Genomic DNA, 19,754 nt, shown 5'->3' with positions numbered 1-19,754 from the left:
CTTTCACTTTGCAAGATGATAATGAAGATCCACAAACACCACTTAATCAAAGTGGTTCGTTATCAAATCTCATGGTGTTCGGTCGGCCCAATACTCCCGGATTATCATCCCCACCACTCCAAACCCTTAGTCCACAACAATTTACAAATATAAGTAGAAACTTATTCGGGTTCAATCAACCTCCGTTAACTTTAGAACAACAACAAGTGTGTTTGTTTTATCAACAACAAATGTTTCAACAACAACAACAAATGTATCGAATACCAATTCAACCATTGCAACCACCACAACAAACGCAACCAATGCAACCAACTCAACCACAACTACGATTGCGAGATGAAGAGTCGCAAGATAGCAAGTACAAGAAAGTCAACCACTAACACGGCCAACTCGTAGACACCGAAAAAAAGAAAAAGGTTTACTTTTTTTATTATTATTATTATTATTATTATTATTATTATTATTATTATTATTATTATTATTAATTATTAACTTACTGTTACGGAGTATTATTTGTTATTTTTATATATTATTATTATTATTATTATTATTATTAATTATTACTCCAACTTACAGTAGGTTAATGTTATAAACATATATACGTTTATTATTATTATTTAATTAATTATTGTTATGTGAATATATAGGGAAAGCGGTGGATGTAGGTACGTCGTCAAAAGGAGTACAAAAATTGTGGGTTGCGCAAGAGGTTTTGTGGTTGTGTAAATGTTTTTGTGATCAATCGGAGAATTCAATTGTTGGAAAATCCCAAAGACACGGAAGTTTTTGGGACGGGGTAATGGATAAGTTTAATGTAAACAATGAAGGATGGGTACGCGGTGAAGATTCGTTATCTTCAAAATGGAGAGATGTCAACAAGGCATGTACGGAATTTTTACCGATCTTTGTGGATATAGCCGAGCATTGGCGTAGTGGTTGTAATGATGATGACATTTACAAGAGTGCGGAGGACTCAAATATGAGTCAATATGAAAAAGCGTTTTTGTACAAGGAAGCATTTTTTTTCTTGAGAGATCATCCAAAGTGGAGGGTACCTAAAGATCCGGTTATCAAATCTCAAGAAAAGTTTATGAATGTTGATGACGTTGTGGGGGAAAGTCAAGGAGACCCGGTACGACTCTCGCAAGACTTTGACGAGGCGGAGTTGTTTGGGGAAATACCGATGCAACGTTCAATGGGACGTGATAGAGCGAAGAAAGCAAAAAAAAAATCGGTTTCTTCGGACGCAGGTGGGTCATCTCGTGGTAAGAGTTCAAATTCTTCAAATTCAAAGGGGGAAGAATTTTTTGACCAAATGGGTGGTGTGGTCTCGGATAAGAAAAGTGCGATTCATGACTTCAAAAAATATGTGAATTTGCAAAGCGCTCTAGCAAGTATGGATGTGTTGGGTAAATCATCTTCACAAATGGAGGATCCGGAAGATGCGATACGTCTTCACAATCTTAAAATGTATGTTCGTCGTCAGTTAAAAGAGGACTTGAACATTGACGGAACCATCTGGCACCCCGATGAGGATTAGTTTGTTTTAGAATTTAAATTATGTATCGCTTTATTTTTTAGGATCTAAATTAATGTATTTTTTTCATTTTAGGATTTAAATTAATGTTCTTTTTATTTTAGGATTTAAATTAATGTATTTTTTTCATTTTAGGATTTTAATTAATGTATTTTTTTCATTTTAGGATTTCTAATTATGTATTTTTTTCAATTTGAAGCGTATTAATATTTTATTTTATTAATTTTTAGTTTTTGATTACAACATAAAAAAACAGAAAAAATAAAAATAAAATGCCACATCAGCTTTCCACTAACTCACACCACTAACCCACACCACAAACTCACACCACCACTACTTCACTCAAACCACTCACACATCCTAGTCATCAAAAAGCAACTCACGTCCCCTACCGTTACGAATGGTCTAAAACTTACAATTATATCTCTGAGTTTATCTACAGTTGAACCTACATTATTGTAAATAAGGGTATAATAGTAACTTAAGTGTGTAAGGATCAAAAGCTAAGTGTGAGTATCACCTCTCCCTTTGTATTGTATTGCATCTAGGGATGGCAATGGATGTTCCATCCATGGACATCCACCCGATCCGATCCATTTAAGACCTTATTTAGTGGTGATGGGGGTGATGGGGTTTTTTGAGGTTTTTGTGGGGTATAGTGTTGAGTTGGCAAATGTGATGGGGTGAGGGCGTGATGAAATTTGTAGTGGTGGGCGTGATGGTTATGTGATGAGTTTAATTGGTCCCATATTTTTATTTAGTTTTTTCTTTTTGTTTGATTAATTTGATTTACAAAAAAGCATTTTTTTATAAAAATATAACATATAAAATGGTTTATATTAATAAAAACACACTTAAATTAATAAAATTAAACGATTACAATTTATTAAAGTCTTAAAAAAACAATACTTAAGAAATCCTAAAATACCATTACACCATTATTTTATTAAATTACTAGAAACTAAAACTACTCGTCGTCGTCGTCGTTGTCCTCGTCGCTTGAAAGATATTCTTTGTAACGCTCGGCCATCTTTCTCTTGAACTTCAAAGCCTTTTTCCTTTCTTTCGGGCCGTGGATGTCGTTAACATCAAGTTTAAATAATTTTGTGACGCACTCGTTTGCCGACCTCATTCGTTCTTCCTCAACTATACGATCAATACCCTTGCTTCGTTTCTCCAATTCTTTATCCTTTTTCTCTTCTCATCTAGAAGACAACTCATCAAATCTTGAAGAATTCGTACCACGTGAAGAGCTCGTACCCCGTGACGATGTACCCGCATCAGACGAAGGCGATTTTCTCGCAGCCTTCTTCGCTCGGTCTATTCCCATAGGACGTTGAATCGCATTCTCTCCAAAAAGCTCCTCGAGGTTGTTTAAATGATCTTCCCCGAGATTAACTGTTTGGTTTTCGCCAACCTCGTCTTCGATTTCATCTTCTATTACAAGTTGTCCCTTCCTCCTTCGCACACCACTACCACCAATTGCACGTGGTGTATACCATTTCGGCCTCGTTTTCAAAAACTCCCAAACATCCATGTAAGTCCTCGGCTTCGCTGCCCAACTTTGATATCTTTCCACCGCGATGTTATATACGTCTTGCTCGACACGACCGCTACGCCTTGGGTTACGATCTTCTTCATTATATAAGGCCGTGAAATCTTTGCACGCCGTATCCATATGTCGCCATTGCCCACTTATTTGGTCGTCATTTCTTAAATACCCAGAATCATTATCATTAAACTTATTTCGTACTCTAGCCCAAAAAGCCGTGTTTCTTTGCGAGTTACCGTGAACCCCATCTTCCGAGCAATCGATCCAACACTTAGCCAACCAAATTTCTTCGGGAGAAGTCCACAATTTTTTGTGTTGTGGTTCTTTTGCTTGTTCCTTTCCTTTTCGTTTATGACTTGGTCGAACCCGGACATTTGGTTGTTGCTCCCCACCACGAATTTCTTCCACTTCTTCATTATTTAGAGGTGTGAAGGTTTGTTGTGTTTGTGTTCATTGTTGGGTATTTGGTAGTTGGAATGGCACCATACTAGGTTGTGAGAAATGAGAAAATTGTGATGAAATTTGTTGTTGAAATGGTTGGTTAAATGATTGGTTAAATGGTTGACGGTATTGTTGTTGATAATTGTGATGCATTTGTTGTGAATTTAGAAATTGTGAAAAGAAGCTCGAATTATTGAAATCGTTAAGAAGATTTTGTTGAGACATATTGCCAGTTGGTCGAGTACCCCAAACATTTTGCGGGGAATTTGAGCTTGAACCGGGCAAATTCGGCGAGCCGAAATTGTAGAGGTTACCGGAACCGGGCTCGTTTGGATCTTGATGTTGAGACATTTTTTTGGATTTTGAGAAATGTTAGATTTGTAGAGAGAGTTAAATGAGAGTGTATATAGATATGAGATGTAGTGTGGTATATATATAGAGATGTAGGAGTATACATTTTAGAAAAGAAAAAAAAATACAAACGGCTCCTTCCAACGGATATCTGCAACACCAACCTGCACCACATTCCACGTGTCCCCTTCTCATTCGCAAATCGGCACTATCACAAACCGTGAAGCTCGCATCACGTCGGGGAAAGAAAACACGATCTCCCCCCATAGAGGCGCTATGGGGGCGACGGGGGCAAAATATATTAATGGATATGGATATGGATATGGATGATATAAATATTTCGTGGATCAGATATGGATGACACTTATCATCCACGGATATATCCATTACCACCCGAAATACATCTATATACACATGTATACGTATAAAAATATATGCATATGCATCTACATATGGATATACATATACATATAACCTACAAATTCTAAAATTATTAAAAGAAATAAGAGTTGTAATAGTTACAATTATTAAATTGTTACTAACAATATTCAAAGTTACGTATTTAGATTAGTTTAAACTTATAATTACTTATAATTATAACATATTTTGCTCATTTAAATTCACAATCAGCGACAAATTACAATCAAAACATAAAAAACATAAAGATTAAATATTTACATTGGTTATGATCTATATTAAATTGATAAAATCATCGTTAGATTAACATTTCATTTGATATCCAGCCGATATCCATTAACTCACTTAATCCATCGGATATGGATATGGATGGATGAACTGAAATTAAATGGATATGGATATAAATATGGATGAACAAAAATTAAATAAATATGAATGTGGATATGGCATCATCTGATCCATATCCGATCCATTACCATCTCTAATTGGATCATAAAGTCACAATTTGAAGCTTTGATTCTTTTAGTTATTGTTTTGGTTATGTTAGTTTTTTTTTTCTTTGTAGCATACTCCCTAGAATGCTATTCATCATTGTTGAATCAAGATCTCATAGTCTTATTAATAGAATAAAATTGACCTCGCGTTGCTCCGGTATATTTGAATATACATTGTTTATATATTGATGGTCTGTATATTGTGGTGAAATATTTTAACATTTTTCACGAAATTAATATTGAAAGAAAACTTAGGCAAAAAAATTGGGGAAAGAAAGGGGGCAAAAAGACTCGAATTCTGATTTTTTTCCTTTATAAACTCATTGACTTACCACTTGTTTTAGTCATAAAAAAAATCAAAAAAAAAGTCCGTTTCGAATATAATTATTTGCGTTTGTTTTAATAAAGTTATTTCGATTTGAATGGTGATGACAATTAAATTTAACTTGGGGCAAAAAAAATCCCGTAAATATGTGTATATATAATTAATCAAAAAATAAATTTTTTTAAAAAAGCTCCGTTTTGAACATAGGTAGTTGCGTTTTGTTCATAAAATTATTTCGAGTTGAACGGTGATAACGGATGAATTTAACTCGTTGCGGGAAAAAAAGATAAATCCCGTTAAAAATTTGGGTGGGATTTATTTAATGTTTATTATATTAAATTTGAAATTTCTATATTGGTCCCTAATCTCTTGCTCATATTTACTCTTTAACCCTAAAAGTTAGTAATAACTAGTAAAATGGGCCCGCGCGATGCCGCGGGGCCTTTCGGGTTACGTATTCATAGTTAACGGAGCGTTATCGGGTGATTTTTGATACACGTAGTTAGTATAGGTGTGTATATGTATTGAATATATCCGAGGTATTTAGCATTTTTTTAGAAGTGTCCGTTTCGCGTATAGTTAGTCTCGTTGTGTTCGCAAGATTTTTTTGAGTTGAACGGTGGGTTTGAAAAAATTTAACGCGAGGCGAGCGGAAAGATATGTCCCGTTAAAAATACGGGTGAATTTTGATTAAGATTTTTAATTAAAATAATAAGTTTCATTTTATACCCCTAATAGGGGGATCGAATTTAAAAAGTTTAAAATAGTGTGGGGGGTGTTTGTTTTTTTCCCCACTTTTTCCCCATGTTGTCGTTTTTACCCAGATTTGGGTGGGAATGGGGCAAAAACGACCAATTTTTTTGTCCCCATTAGTATTTAGGGTTAATTAATAATTATTACCCCTCAAGTTTAAGTCACCTAACCATTTTCTTCCCTGGCCAATACGACAATTGTGTTTGTGTGTTGAGTTGGTCCAAACGACCAATTTTTTGTGGGCTATTAGAATACATGGTAACAAAGACTAATTTAAGGTTTTTATTTTATTTATTTATTTATTTTTATTTGTATTTTTATTAGTGACAAACGTTGTATCTTTATTTGTTCTAACAGTTATAGTCGTTATTTGTTCTAACATTAGTTATAGTCGGTTAGGGTCTTGCTGCTTGATTGTATCAAACTAGAATAAAATTGACCGCTTGTTGCTGCAGTATATTTGAATATACATTGTTTATACTTAATATATTAATGGTCTGCATATTGTGGTGAAATATTTTAACATTTTTTACGAAATTAATATTAAAAGAAAACTTAGGCAAAAAATTGGGGAAAGAAAGGGGGCAAAAGGACTCGAATTCTGATTTTTCCCTTTATAAACTCATTGACTTAACACTTATTTTAGTCATAAAAAAAATCAAAAAAAGTCCGTTTCGAATATAATTATTTGCGTTTTTCATAAAGTTATTTCGATTTGAATGGTGATGACAATTAAATTTAACTTGGGGTGAAAAAAATCCCGTAAATATGTATATATATAATTAATCAAAATTTGTTTTTTAAAAAAAGCTCCGTTTTGAACATAGGTAGTGGCGTTTTGTTCATAAAATTATTTCGAGTTGAACGGTGATAACGGATGAATTTAACTCGTTGCGGGAAAAAAGATAAATCCCGTTAAAAATTTGGGTGGGATTTATTTAATGTTTATTATATTAAATTTGAAATTTATATATTGGTCCCCAATCTCTTGCTCATTTTTACTCTTTAACCCTAAAAGTTAACAATTATTATCCCTCAAGTTTGAGTCACCTAACCATTTTCTTCCCTGGCCAATACGACAATTGTGTTTGTGTGTTGAGATGGTCCAAACGACCAATTTTTTGTGGGCTATTAGAATACATGGTATTGCGGGAAAAAAGATAAATCCCGTTAAAAATTTGGGTGAGATTTATTTAATGTTTATTATATTAAATTTGAAATTTATATATTGGTCCCTAATCTCTTGCTCATTTTTACTCTTTAACCCTAAAAGTTAACGATTATTATCCCTCAATTTTGAGTTACCTAACTATTTTCTTCCCTGACCAATACGATAATTGCGTTTGTGTGTTGAGATGGTCCAAATGACCAATTTTTCGTGGGCTATTAGAATACATGGTAATGGTAATGGTAATGGTAATATATGTATCCTTCTTATCTTATCTTACTAGTTATATATGACTAAGTGTACATTTTCAAAGAAAAATATATTTATTCTTCTAAGATGTGGAATAGAGCTAAAGGCCAGATTCGTCTATCGATAAATAGCGACAAATGGCGTTCAATTACGTGTGCTAGTTCCATACATGACTCGTAATATTTCCTATGTTATTGTGGCTAAACTTGTTTTGCTACTTCGGTTTCGGTGTATTTCATATGGCAAGAAATAAATAACAAGATTTTCAAGAAGTTTCATAGAACAAAAGTGAAACTTTTTGATGATACTTTCTCTATGGTTCGTTTGAAGCTTTTATCCATTCAGTTTAAGAGCTCAAAGAGACTTGATGATATGAAGATTGATTGGCGCATGTAATTTAAGTTTTTTGGCATGCGTGCCAGTTTTTCTTCTTGTTGTGGTTTTTGTCTGTAGCTGTTTGATCTTTCTTGTAACTTCAAGTCTAAATTGTTCGATTCTTTTATTATTTTTAATAATATTTATCGGGGTTCTACCCTTTACCAAAAAAATGTACTTTGTAGTAAATATCATTAAACTCCCAAATTTACTTTCATTTATTACTTTCAATTATTTAATTATTAAATAAATTCAGTTAAACTTACTTAAGTATAAAGAAAAAACTCACATTTATCATACTTATATTAAATCAATAGATTTTTTTCTAGAGACAATCTTCGTGAAACGAAGAGAGTATTTGCTACAAGGTGCTTTTATACCATTCCCACGACATAAGAATAGTCACCTTAAAACTTGTTCACAAAATCAAAACAACTATTAAGAGTGTGTTTGTATTTGCGTTTAGAACTTTATTATTTAATTATCACGTTTTCAAATCGTAAATAATCAGTTTATTCAAGTTAACAATAAAATCATTTAATTGCAATTTGAGAGGCTCAGAACGTGAAAATGAAAAAACATGTCACTTCTTACTTAGGGAGTTAGGGGTGTTTGGATTTCCTTTTCCAATTTTGATTATGTGTTTATATAACTAGATTCAGATAATCAGCTGTACCAAAATATGTTATAAATAAATAGTGTTTGAATTTAATCATATTGTTTGACAACGCAATAACAAAATAATTACTCTCTTAAATATTAAATAAATATGATTATATGTTAAATTATCAAATAAAATGTGATAATCTAATAAATGTGTCAAAGAAAAAACTAACTTTTCAAGGTCCCACTGTATATCATCTACGCGATTTCTAAATGAAAAGTTATTGATTTTTCGCCAGCTTTCCGAAAACATGTATATCATATACCTTTTACCAGTAATATATGTATTTAATTCGTGATTCATTATAAACTGTTTAACGACGAAATTTAGCATACAAGCATGTATAAATATATACTCGAGCACTAGACATGGATACACTATTAGTATATAAAAGATAAAATATAAATGCTTACGTATCAATATTGTGATTCAATATTTCATAAAAGTACGTAGACGTAACGGAGATGATAAACACTAGGTTTGATTCATAAATATACCCCCGAACATTACCCATAATTTCCTTAGCTCTACCCCGCTTGAAAACCCATTTTGAAAGTGACACGCTCATAACCTCGTCGTAATATTTTATGTATAATAGTAATACCACTAATTAAGATTAATAATAATAATAATAATATTATTCATTAATAATAATAATAATAATAATAATAATAAGATTAATAATAATAATATTAATCTTAATAATAATAATAATAATAATAATAATAATAATAATAATAATAATAATAATAATAATAATAATAATAATAATAATAATAATAATAATAATAATAATAATACGGAGTAATATAGATAAATATGTGTGTGTATGAATTAAGCCAGAACTCGATCAATTTATAGAACCTTTTCTGAAAAAGTACCTCATGCGATCGCATGGGATTTGTGCTTCAAGGCCATGCGATCGCATGGCACCCTGGGACAGCTCACAAATTTTTAACTTCTTGTTTGTCAACATAATTTTATATTATATATATAATATATTTAATTTATATAATTAATTATATATTATATTAAATTCACATGCATAGTTGACTTGTAATTTTTGTTCTGATAAGTCGTACGTCATCACTCGACTTATGTCCCGGTTCCGGTTTTTCAAATGTCCTTTCGTACGCTGAGAAAACTTGCATTTTACGTTTCGTGTTACGTACCTTTGTCAAAATATAGCCTTAAATTATTCCTAAACTATACCACTCAAAGTATATCTTAAACTTTCGAGTATTTTGGTCATTTACTTCTATAAATCATCGTCTCACTATTTGTTAAAATATATATAATAACAATTCGTTTTTATGACCAAGTTAATATTATATTTTATCGTATTGTTAAATATATATTTTCAATATTAATAAACACGTTTTAAAATACATATCGCAAGTTATTCATATATCTAATTCCAACAGTTAATATTCCTTATTATTGTATGTGTCCAAATTACGTTATTTAAACAAACACTTTACCATTTATTCCGAATACCGTTAAGAATGAATGATTTCCCAAATCAACGTGGACCTCACAACAGAAACTCGTAATAATATTATAATTCTTAAGGGATTCAATAAATATCTTTTAATTCAATCGTTTGGCATAATCTTTTAACTCCGTAGTTGAATATATCAATCAGATAATCAAACCAATAAGTTTAATGCACAGTATCGTTTACTTAACACTTTGTTACGTTTTCAAGTTATAGTATATGTATCTATTTACATATAATTGTTCGCGAATCGTTGAGAACAATCGAAGGGTAACTGAATAGTTCAAGAATTTTAGGATTCAACTTCATAGACTTTGCTTATCGTGTCGGAAACGTTAAAGATTAAGTTTAAATTTGGTCAGAAATTTCTGGGTCATCACACTAAGGTAATTGATTGTTGTTGTGAGATGATTGTAGTAGAAGTTTACAATTTGAGATTGTTGATTACGTTTTGACAAAAGATGTTGAATTGCTCTTTATCGAAAGTTGCTAGCTTGATGGTTAGAATGTACGTGTCCCAAGAAGCTTTCTTGGCGGTATAGACGAGTAGGTTCAATGAAGTCAAAATAGTGATATGGTCATTCGTTCAAATTCTTCAAAGTGGAAGATTTGTTGGGTTTGAATATGTTAAAAGAAGGAAAACAAAAATAGTTTATGGACCAGTTGATCTCGCAAAACGTGAGATGGGTGAACCAAATGCGAAGGCAGGAGAGGACTTTTGTGGAAGCTGGAAATCTCGCATTCGAAAGCAGAATTTCGAGTTTGGAAGGTCTCGCAAAATGCGAGATTGTTCCCGTCCAGCAAGGTTTCGATTATACGAAAGGATTCGTTTTTTGCTCTATATAATTGTAACCCTATTCTCATTGTATCTGTAGTACCTACGAAAAATCAATAAGAAAACTCTCTCTGTTTAGTCATGGATTAAATCAATCATTAGATTAAACGGTTGGACATAACCACGTTAAATTCCTTTCTTCTTTACGTTTTCTTGCACTTTATTTTATCGTTCTATTTGCTTGTTCCTTTTAATTATATGTTTGTTGGTTGGTGGGTGGGTGGGTGATAACTTGGTTTATCATTTTCTTGTTTAGGGCTCGCTAAATCTATTAACATAAATACATTGAACAAAACGTAATACCCACAACCATTGAAACATACAAACTCCAACAAAACATCAATTGAAACATCAAAAAGCTCGTGTCTTCGTATTGCACGAACCAGGAATCATCCGAAAGTAAGTCGCTGACTTGCTTTTAATGGCAATAAAATGTGATCATTTCATGAAAACCGAAAGCAAGCCAAACGTACGAAGCGTCCCTAGACCTCTCGTCATCAATCCCACTCAACACCTACATAGATTAATGGCGAAACACCATGCATAGAAAACAATTGAAACAACCGAGATCCAATCACTCAAAATTCTTCAAATCTTCCTTTGCTCTAAAGAAAGTCAACTCCGCTCAGGATATCAAGAGGTCAAAATCTTCATGAAAAAACAAATTTACATAAGAATACGATATTGCAGTTAGTGCCAAATGCCAAATTTATAGGCATATCATGTCACAAAAATTTACAGGAGTTTTATGTTATCTTATTTAAAGCTTATGTTTCTTTTTAAGCTCCACATGTTTGATTTGTAAGATGAGTACATAATAAATTAATATAATATAACTTTAAAATACAAACATGATGAAATAATGAAAACAAATACATCTTTTCAAAATAATCTATCCCAAAGTGCTCTGTACAAGTGTAAAAGTTCATTATGTGGATTTGTATTGAAATTGATTTTGACCCGAACACGCTACAAGCCTCGAGAAGGCCAAATGCGTGGACACCAAATATATGTTTTAAGGACATTCTTTTGCTGCTGGCACTATTTTCGTTTTATATTACTCTCCTCTAATATACATTTTTGCTTATTTATTAAAATAAAGACATCGTGCTTACAACTAATTGGACGCATTTTTATTAAGAGGAGATAGTGATGCATAACATTGTTACTTATGTGTGTATAAAAAGTTAAATGATTATAAATTATTTTTTATATGTATCTTAATAACACACAAGATATAACTCACGACATTTCGCCAATACATATATAACTCTGTTTATTAATTGTTTAGATATATATACTTTTTATATTTTTATTTGTTACTGGTACTTTTTTTCTTTTTATAAGACCATCTGTAACGCGGGAGAGTGACCCCGTCACTTTCCTAGTTGGCATCAAGAAACGCCATATTTGCACCCGTATCCGGTCACTTTGTTCCGTTTCTTTGGCGTTTGATCGAAAGTGACGCAGCAAGCAACACCAGTTTCTTTTTTTTTTTTTTATTAATTTAAAAATATTATTTTTATCCCTTTTTAATATTTAACCCAATTATATTTTGACACATCATTACAATACTCCTAATTAACACCAAAAAGAAACACCACCACTACTCCACTCAGAAAAGTAACACTACTACATTTAGAAAAGTAACACGTCATACTCATCAAAAAAGTGCAAAAAGACAAGTGACACCAAAAGTGACACCGTTTACCATTACGAATGGTCTAAATGACATATATACTGACACGCATGTATCATAATTATATACATAGCTATAGTATATTAACCAGTGGTTAGTTTAGGTGAACTCTTACGGGGTCCTGTGACACCACTAGTTTTTCAAAATTTATCACAAAAATATTATTTTTTGTATAGGACACCACTAAATATAATAATGGGACCCCATAAAATTTTGGAGATTATAGTTTAATAGTTTGAACTACTAAAGTGTTTGAAATTAGCCCACTTATTATTTTTTAAAATGAGTCATTGAATATAGAATAAACAAACTCTTGTCAAATTCTAGTTCTAATTATTTTTTACTTCCTTCTACATCACAATTTCTTACGGTTTCATCTTCAATCTTTCATTTTAGGGATGTTAATGGATCTGATATGTATCGGGTGAGGGTGAGACCATTTCCATATTCCTATCCATTTAAAAGTATTATTACTGTAAAATTGCTATTGTGTAGGTCATGAGTTAAAATATTATTGTAAAATTGCTATTGTATATACCATTACTACTTTAAAATTGCTATTGTGAAATTGATATTGTGAAATTGCTACTGTGTATTCCATTAATTGCTACTGCATATGAAACCTTATATTTTGCGAGTATTATTCAATTTTATGTTTGTGTTTTTTGACTTGACCCGACCCGATCCGATTTGACCCGAAACATTCAATAATTTGTGCAAGAAAGTTATTGAATAAATTTTTGGGACCTCATTGAGTTTTGATCCTAGAATCGCCACTGATATTAACTAATATTGTCATATTTTTAAGCTTCAATAGGAAAAAGTTGTTTTTGTGTAATACAAATATTTTTTTGTTTGAATGTTTAACAATTTAACATAGCAAAAAATAAGGTGCTTTTTATCAAGTTAAATTCGAAATATAGCATTGCCAAAAATGAAAAAAATAATTGATGTTTTTATCTACCAATAATTAGATGATTAAATAATACTATATAATTAGAAATTAGAATTAGATAAGAAATGATTAAAGAAAAGAATATTTTCCAAGGATAGTGATTGAGTTCTTGTTTCTCAAGTCTTAACTAAGGAAGTCTCTTTCTAACATATTTTAGTACCCTGTTCTGCTTCTTTCTTTCTTTCTTTCTTTCTTTCCTGATTATTTTTTCTTCATTTATAAATCTGTACCTATACCTACATGTGCACACATATATCATCTTTGCACTTGTTTTTTTCTTACATATTTCTGCATTTTTAGTTAAATTATTTTGTGGGTTTTGACTGTACATGCACTAGCTTCATCTGGGTACCCTAAAAATTCAATCTTGATATTAGATACCTTCAATTCCAGTTTTCTTTTTCAAGAAAACAGAAAAGGTTCAACCTTTAGGATTCCCAGATATAAATTAACTCTTGAGGGTATCATAATTTCATACACCCATAATCGGTAACAAATTTTTCAATGGGGTTTGCAAAGAATTTTCAAGTTTGTTTGCTATCAGTAATCTTAATTCCATTCATGTGTTGGATGGAATCAGTAAATGGAATTGGGGCTAATTGGGGTACACAATCATCTCACCCACTTAAACCGGAAACAGTGGTGAAGATGCTGACTGATAATGGAATTCAAAAAGTGAAGCTGTTTGATGCTGATTATGGTGCATTAAAAGCTTTGGGTAATTCTAAAATTGAAGTTATGGTTGGTATTCCTAATGATATGCTTGCTACTATGGCAAGTAACATGAAAGCTGCTAATAAATGGGTTGCAACAAATGTTTCTGATCATATCAATAAAAATAATGTTAATATCAGGTAAATAATTCTCTAATATTTCCAACCTTTTTATCATTTTTTATATTTTGATTTATGTTAGTTTAGTTTTATAATCCTAGTTGTAACTTGTTATGTTGATGCCTTGCTGGTGGTGCTTGAATATGTAGTTTATAAATTAAGTTAATTACTTGATTTACTGTTTAGAAGCATTTGTTCAAAATGATTACTTAGATGATTAAAGAGAGTTAGGTTACATAAGTTTTGAACAGTAAAGATCACTTAGGTGATTCAAAATCTTATATAAATACTCTGTTTACATACTGAAGTTCAGTACATATCTATTTGAATATGATATAATCGGTTTTTGTCAAACTATCTTGCAATAGTCAGTTTAAGGCTATAGTTTAGGCTATTAAAACATCATGGTGCTCTAATATCCCCTGTTGTTCTTGGTGAATTTCGTTTACGAGATTAGCTTGATTTGGATGGTAACTTTTAAGGCAAACACTGGTAAGTTTGCTAAAACTTTGTTTTTTTAGCCAAAACATACAGAAAATAGTGATAATAACAATAATCACAATAGTCGGCTTTTATGAATACTATCAACTGATAAGATCAGCGCACGTTCTAACACCTTTATAATTCTTTTATGTCTTTCAAAAAGCGTCACCGAGCTTTATTATCCTATTGTTGCTATCAGTGGATGCAAAAATTTATTTAATTTTTCATTAAAACTGTGGTGAACATTAAAAAAAACTTTATTTTTTAGTATAATTTTTTTTATTTAGTGTAAATGTTATTAAAAAAAATTCAGCTGGGGCGGATGCTCCGCCCTGTCTCCACAATGCTCCGCCCCTGGTTGCTATCGCTATTAAAAAATTAGCTTTATTTTAGTGACATTTGATATTTGATATTCTTATTGTTACTGTTAAATTGTCATTGATAATAGAAAGCTTCAAAAGTTCTAGTCTTTAGTTCTTTACATATATGGTTTATGTGTATGCTTTTTATGGGTTCCTTTCACTTTGTGGACCAAGTTTATTATAAACAACACTGGGCGTAATTATAACTATATTTTTAAAAAGTCAACACAATACACACAATAGGCAAATATATAGTTATTGACTAAATTCTGGTTAATAGTTGACTTTGTGTCCAAAATGTCTTAAGTATAACAATTTACCAATATCTGGTTGACATAATTTGTGGATCTTTTTACAGGTATGTTGCAGTTGGGAACGAACCATTTTTATCAACTTATAACGGGACTTTTCTGAACACAACTTTACCAGCTCTCGCAAACATCCAAGCTGCACTTGTGAAAGCCGGACTCGCTACAAAAGTTAAAGTCACGGTCCCACAAAATGCAGACGTCTACGAAAGCTCAACAGGGGTCCCTTCGGGTGGTGATTTCAGAGCCGATATTCATGATTACATGGTCCAGTTAACCAAATTCTTGAACGATAACGGGTCCCCCTTCACAGTCAATATTTACCCCTTCATAAGCCTTTATCTCAGCCCCGATTTCCCAGTTGATTACGCTTTCTTTGACGGTAAAGCAACTCACCTACCCGATGGCGGGACCACGTACACGAACATGTTTGATGCTAACTATGATACCCTAGTGTGGTCCCTACAGAGGAACGATTTCACGAATATGGGAATCATAGTAGGAGAAATTGGATGGCCTACTGATGGAGACCGAAACGCTAATATTGACTATGCTCAAAGGTTTATGCAAGGTTTCATGACTCATATAGCTGGTAATAGTGGGACCCCGATGAGAACCGGCCCGATTGACGCTTATTTATTTAGTTTGATCGATGAAGATGATAAAAGTATTCAACCGGGAAACTTTGAAAGACATTGGGGAGTGTTTCAGTACGATGGTCAACCGAAATATAAATTAAACCTTGGAACAACTAATGCCGGAGCTTTGATTCCGGCTAGTAACGTAAAATATTTACAACGTAAATGGTGTGTGATGAAAGATTCGGCTAGTCTTGATGACCCGTCGATTGCACAGTCGGTTAGCTACGCTTGTGCGTTAGGAGATTGTACGAGCCTCGGTTTTGGAACTTCGTGTGGTAATTTAGATGCACGAGGGAATGTTTCGTATGCTTTTAATAGTTATTACCAAAAGAATGACCAGGCTGATGAAGCGTGCAAGTTTCCAAATGTTTCTGCAGTCACTAAACAAGATCCTTCCACTGGGACGTGCCGGTTTGAGATTATGATCGAGCCATATTTTTCTGGTGCAGATCGGTTAACCAGGTTGATTGGGAGCTTAGTTGCGTCATTTGTCATGTTTTTGTTCTTGGTCCTTTAAGTTTGAATTTTGTTGGTCAGCCCTTGGAGGGTAGATGTTGGATAGTTGACATTTTGAAGTGGATACTGATGATTTGAATTTTGAATGAATGCATAGGTTTTTTTTTTTTTTTTTTTGCGAAGAATATATATTGAATATGAATATGGATTTCGATGTTTATTGAATCAGTATATATTACATTACTACCAAAATTCATATACACAAATAATCCACATGAATCTACATATATATACGTATGCACCAAACTACTAGTGTGTTATGATAGTGAGGTGGAATGTCAATATGTAACGTCACCATACCCAAACTCAACAATGACTTCATATCTTGTCTCATTTATTTTTATTGAGACCATAAAACATTTCTGAACTTACAATATGAACATTACTGAACTTACAATATGAACATTATTAAATATGAACATTATTAAATCGTTATAGTTAGCTTAAAACATACTCCGTATTAACCAAACAAATTATAATTTTTCAATAAGAAAATTAAATTAGCAAATATAAACACTTAGTATTTAATTAACTAGAGACCTCTTTCCCATCCAGTGGCTTACCCCTACAATAAGAGCAGTTACGCTTTTTTTAATCCTAGATACATTTTCTATTTTCTATTCACTCATGATATGGCCTAGTCGACCCGATCATGATATAACTCACTATCTGGCCTTCTACGGCCAATTTGTGGAAAGCCTTTGATGGCTTCCTTATGAAAACATCCATTTTTATTTGGGTATTGGATATATAATTCAAGTCGAGAGTAGAATTACGAGAACAGTCGTATGATGAAACACGAATTTCACGTTATATGTAATTAAACAAATTATTGAAGCTAAATTCAATTACAACACAATAAATCTTACAAATGCATATCAATTGAAAACAAATTAGAAACTTGCCCTATCTAAAACGAATGCCCTAAAACATCCAATAACCCAATGCACCAAATAACAACTGCCAATCGCAATCAAACCCAAACTAAGACTCTAGACCACCTCTAATCAAAACATAAGCCCCAAACCCAGTCCCTTGTAAAACTTAGGAGTGTTCATTGGTTCGGTTTTCGGTTTCTTTGGTTCCGTTTCCTCGGTTTTGAAAATTTTGGGACAAAAATTGAAAATCGAATTCAATTTCAAAACCGAACCGAAAAACGAACTTGAATTCGGTTTGGTTTTGGTTAAAACCAAAAAATCATAATTTAATCAAAATAACATAAAAATTGACGTTGATTTTCAATTTTGGGGTTTAAATTGATTTTTGGTCCAACCCGTATTCAGGAACCAGGTCCAACCTGTAACATCCGTGTTACATCTGTCCTACATCGGTTGGAGAGGGGAACGAAGCATGCCTTATGTGACGACCCGGAAATTTCTGACCAAATTTAAACTTAATCTTTATATGATTTCGACACGATAAGCAAAGTCTGTAATGTTGAGTCTCAAAATTTTTGAACTGTTTCCATACAATCATTTAACTTCGACCATTTCCGACGATTCACGAACTATTACTTGTAAATAAATAGATACATATATATTTAAATATATATAATTTGAAATATAGTTTGATATAATATATGATTTAATTGTAAGAACTAAATTGTAAAATGATATAAGAAATAATAAAATCTATTATTAAAATAAATCTATATATACATAAAAAGTATATTAAATATATAATTTGTGATTTAGAAGTTTTAGTAAACGACGGTAACGCTTAATTGTCTTTCAAATTGATAACAAACGAGTTAAAAAGGAACTTATGTGATTTTAAAATAAATGGTGATTCGAAAATGAATTATATAAATTATAGGCTTATTAATAATATATTTAGAAGTTACTTCATAAATTTTAACAATAACTATATTTTATTTGAGGTTGGGAGTGAATAATTAATGTAATTTTTATTTAATAATTAATGACTGAATTTTATATCATAATGACCAAAATAAATAAATATAGTTAATTTAAAAATATGAGATTTTTCTGAACACTTTTATCCGCCACTGATTTCGCACGATACACAGTCCGTGAGAACTGTCGGTAGTATAACCAAGAAGAGTTCACGAGATTTAAATTATGGATATTCTTTTACTATTGGCTTTTTGACTCTTAACCCACTATCACATATACAATATACATATTAATATATACAGAAGATATAAGATAGATATATAGGTAGATTACAAGTGTAAATGGGAATCAACAACCCGGGCTACTTTCTTATTTCCTGTCAACTTGAGCCATCATACCACCTCAACCATCACTTCTCATAATCATCTCCTTTCCATTTCTACCTTCTTTTATCACCTTGTACGATCACCGAGAACCACCACAATAAACTATCACCATAAACTACAACCCATTTCCACTCCCGTTTGTTTCCATTTACGTTCAAGAAATCAAAACACACTCATTATAACTTTTACCATCTACTGTTGTTGCTGTGATTCGAAGACCCGTTTCACCACTTCTAAACCACTTCGATCATCACCTATCCTTATATATATAGTGTAACAACCCGAGTTTTTTCGTAAAACTTCCGTTAAATACTTGACGATCGTTAGTTAAATCATACAATTTTCATACGCCAATTTTTTTTTTCCAGAATAGTTAACAGTGGCTACGTGAAACTTTTTCGTATTTAAAGTAATTAAATGCGTACTTAATCCTTAGTGGATTACTTGAATTAATATGTTATATTAATTAGTGAACTTAATTCGGTTGACGAATTAAACTAGAAACGATACGATTAAAGTTAATCGCCTAGAAAACTTTTCAGTTAACGGAACTCAGAAAAACCATAGAATAATTATTCTTAATAATTATTGAACTTATGAAAGAAATTTAATTTATTATTTACTTAATGAATTAAACACGGTGATTTTGTTTCAACGACTAGTTAACGTTCCGGAGATTCGGTACGGTTAATGGCACTCGAAACGAACCACGCGCGAACGAGCTTTTACACAAAACGAGCCCGAGACTCGAGCCCGAGGTCACATGGCCATGACCTCATACCTCATCATCCTTGGTCCCATGAGTAGCCAATGCATGTTGACTATTAGTTTAGGCACATGTTTGTTGACTTTTAGTTTTTAGGCAACTAACTACATTCCCTTAAATTCTAAATAATAAGAGAACATGTTCCATTTTTTTTCCCTCTCATTCAGCCCCATCTTCATCATATCATCATCATCTTCAATCCCAAATTAAACATCACACAATTGCTTGATCGTTAAATCACTTTTGAATTCGTGTTCCTCTCGTTCTCCTCTACGCGTAGATACAAGTAA

At 32.2% G+C, this 19,754-nt stretch overlaps 1 protein-coding gene across 1 annotated transcript; it reads left to right on the top strand.

Annotated features, from left to right (window-relative positions):
• Positions 1 to 13,603: 13,603 nt before the first annotated feature.
• LOC139890694 (glucan endo-1,3-beta-glucosidase 6-like) lies at positions 13,604 to 16,542 on the top strand. Its single transcript, XM_071873601.1, has 2 exons — positions 13,604 to 14,167; positions 15,350 to 16,542. Exons 1-2 carry the CDS (start codon positions 13,818 to 13,820, stop codon positions 16,455 to 16,457), a joined length of 1,458 nt encoding a protein of 485 aa, XP_071729702.1. The 5' UTR covers positions 13,604 to 13,817; the 3' UTR covers positions 16,458 to 16,542.
• The last annotated feature ends 3,212 nt before the right edge of the window (positions 16,543 to 19,754 follow it).

Source organism: Rutidosis leptorrhynchoides, chromosome 2 (assembly GCF_046630445.1).
Source record: "Rutidosis leptorrhynchoides isolate AG116_Rl617_1_P2 chromosome 2, CSIRO_AGI_Rlap_v1, whole genome shotgun sequence".
NCBI lineage: Eukaryota > Viridiplantae > Streptophyta > Magnoliopsida > Asterales > Asteraceae > Rutidosis > Rutidosis leptorrhynchoides.
Note: the sequence above shows the minus strand (reverse complement) of the source record. Positions and strands in the feature narration are given on the sequence as shown.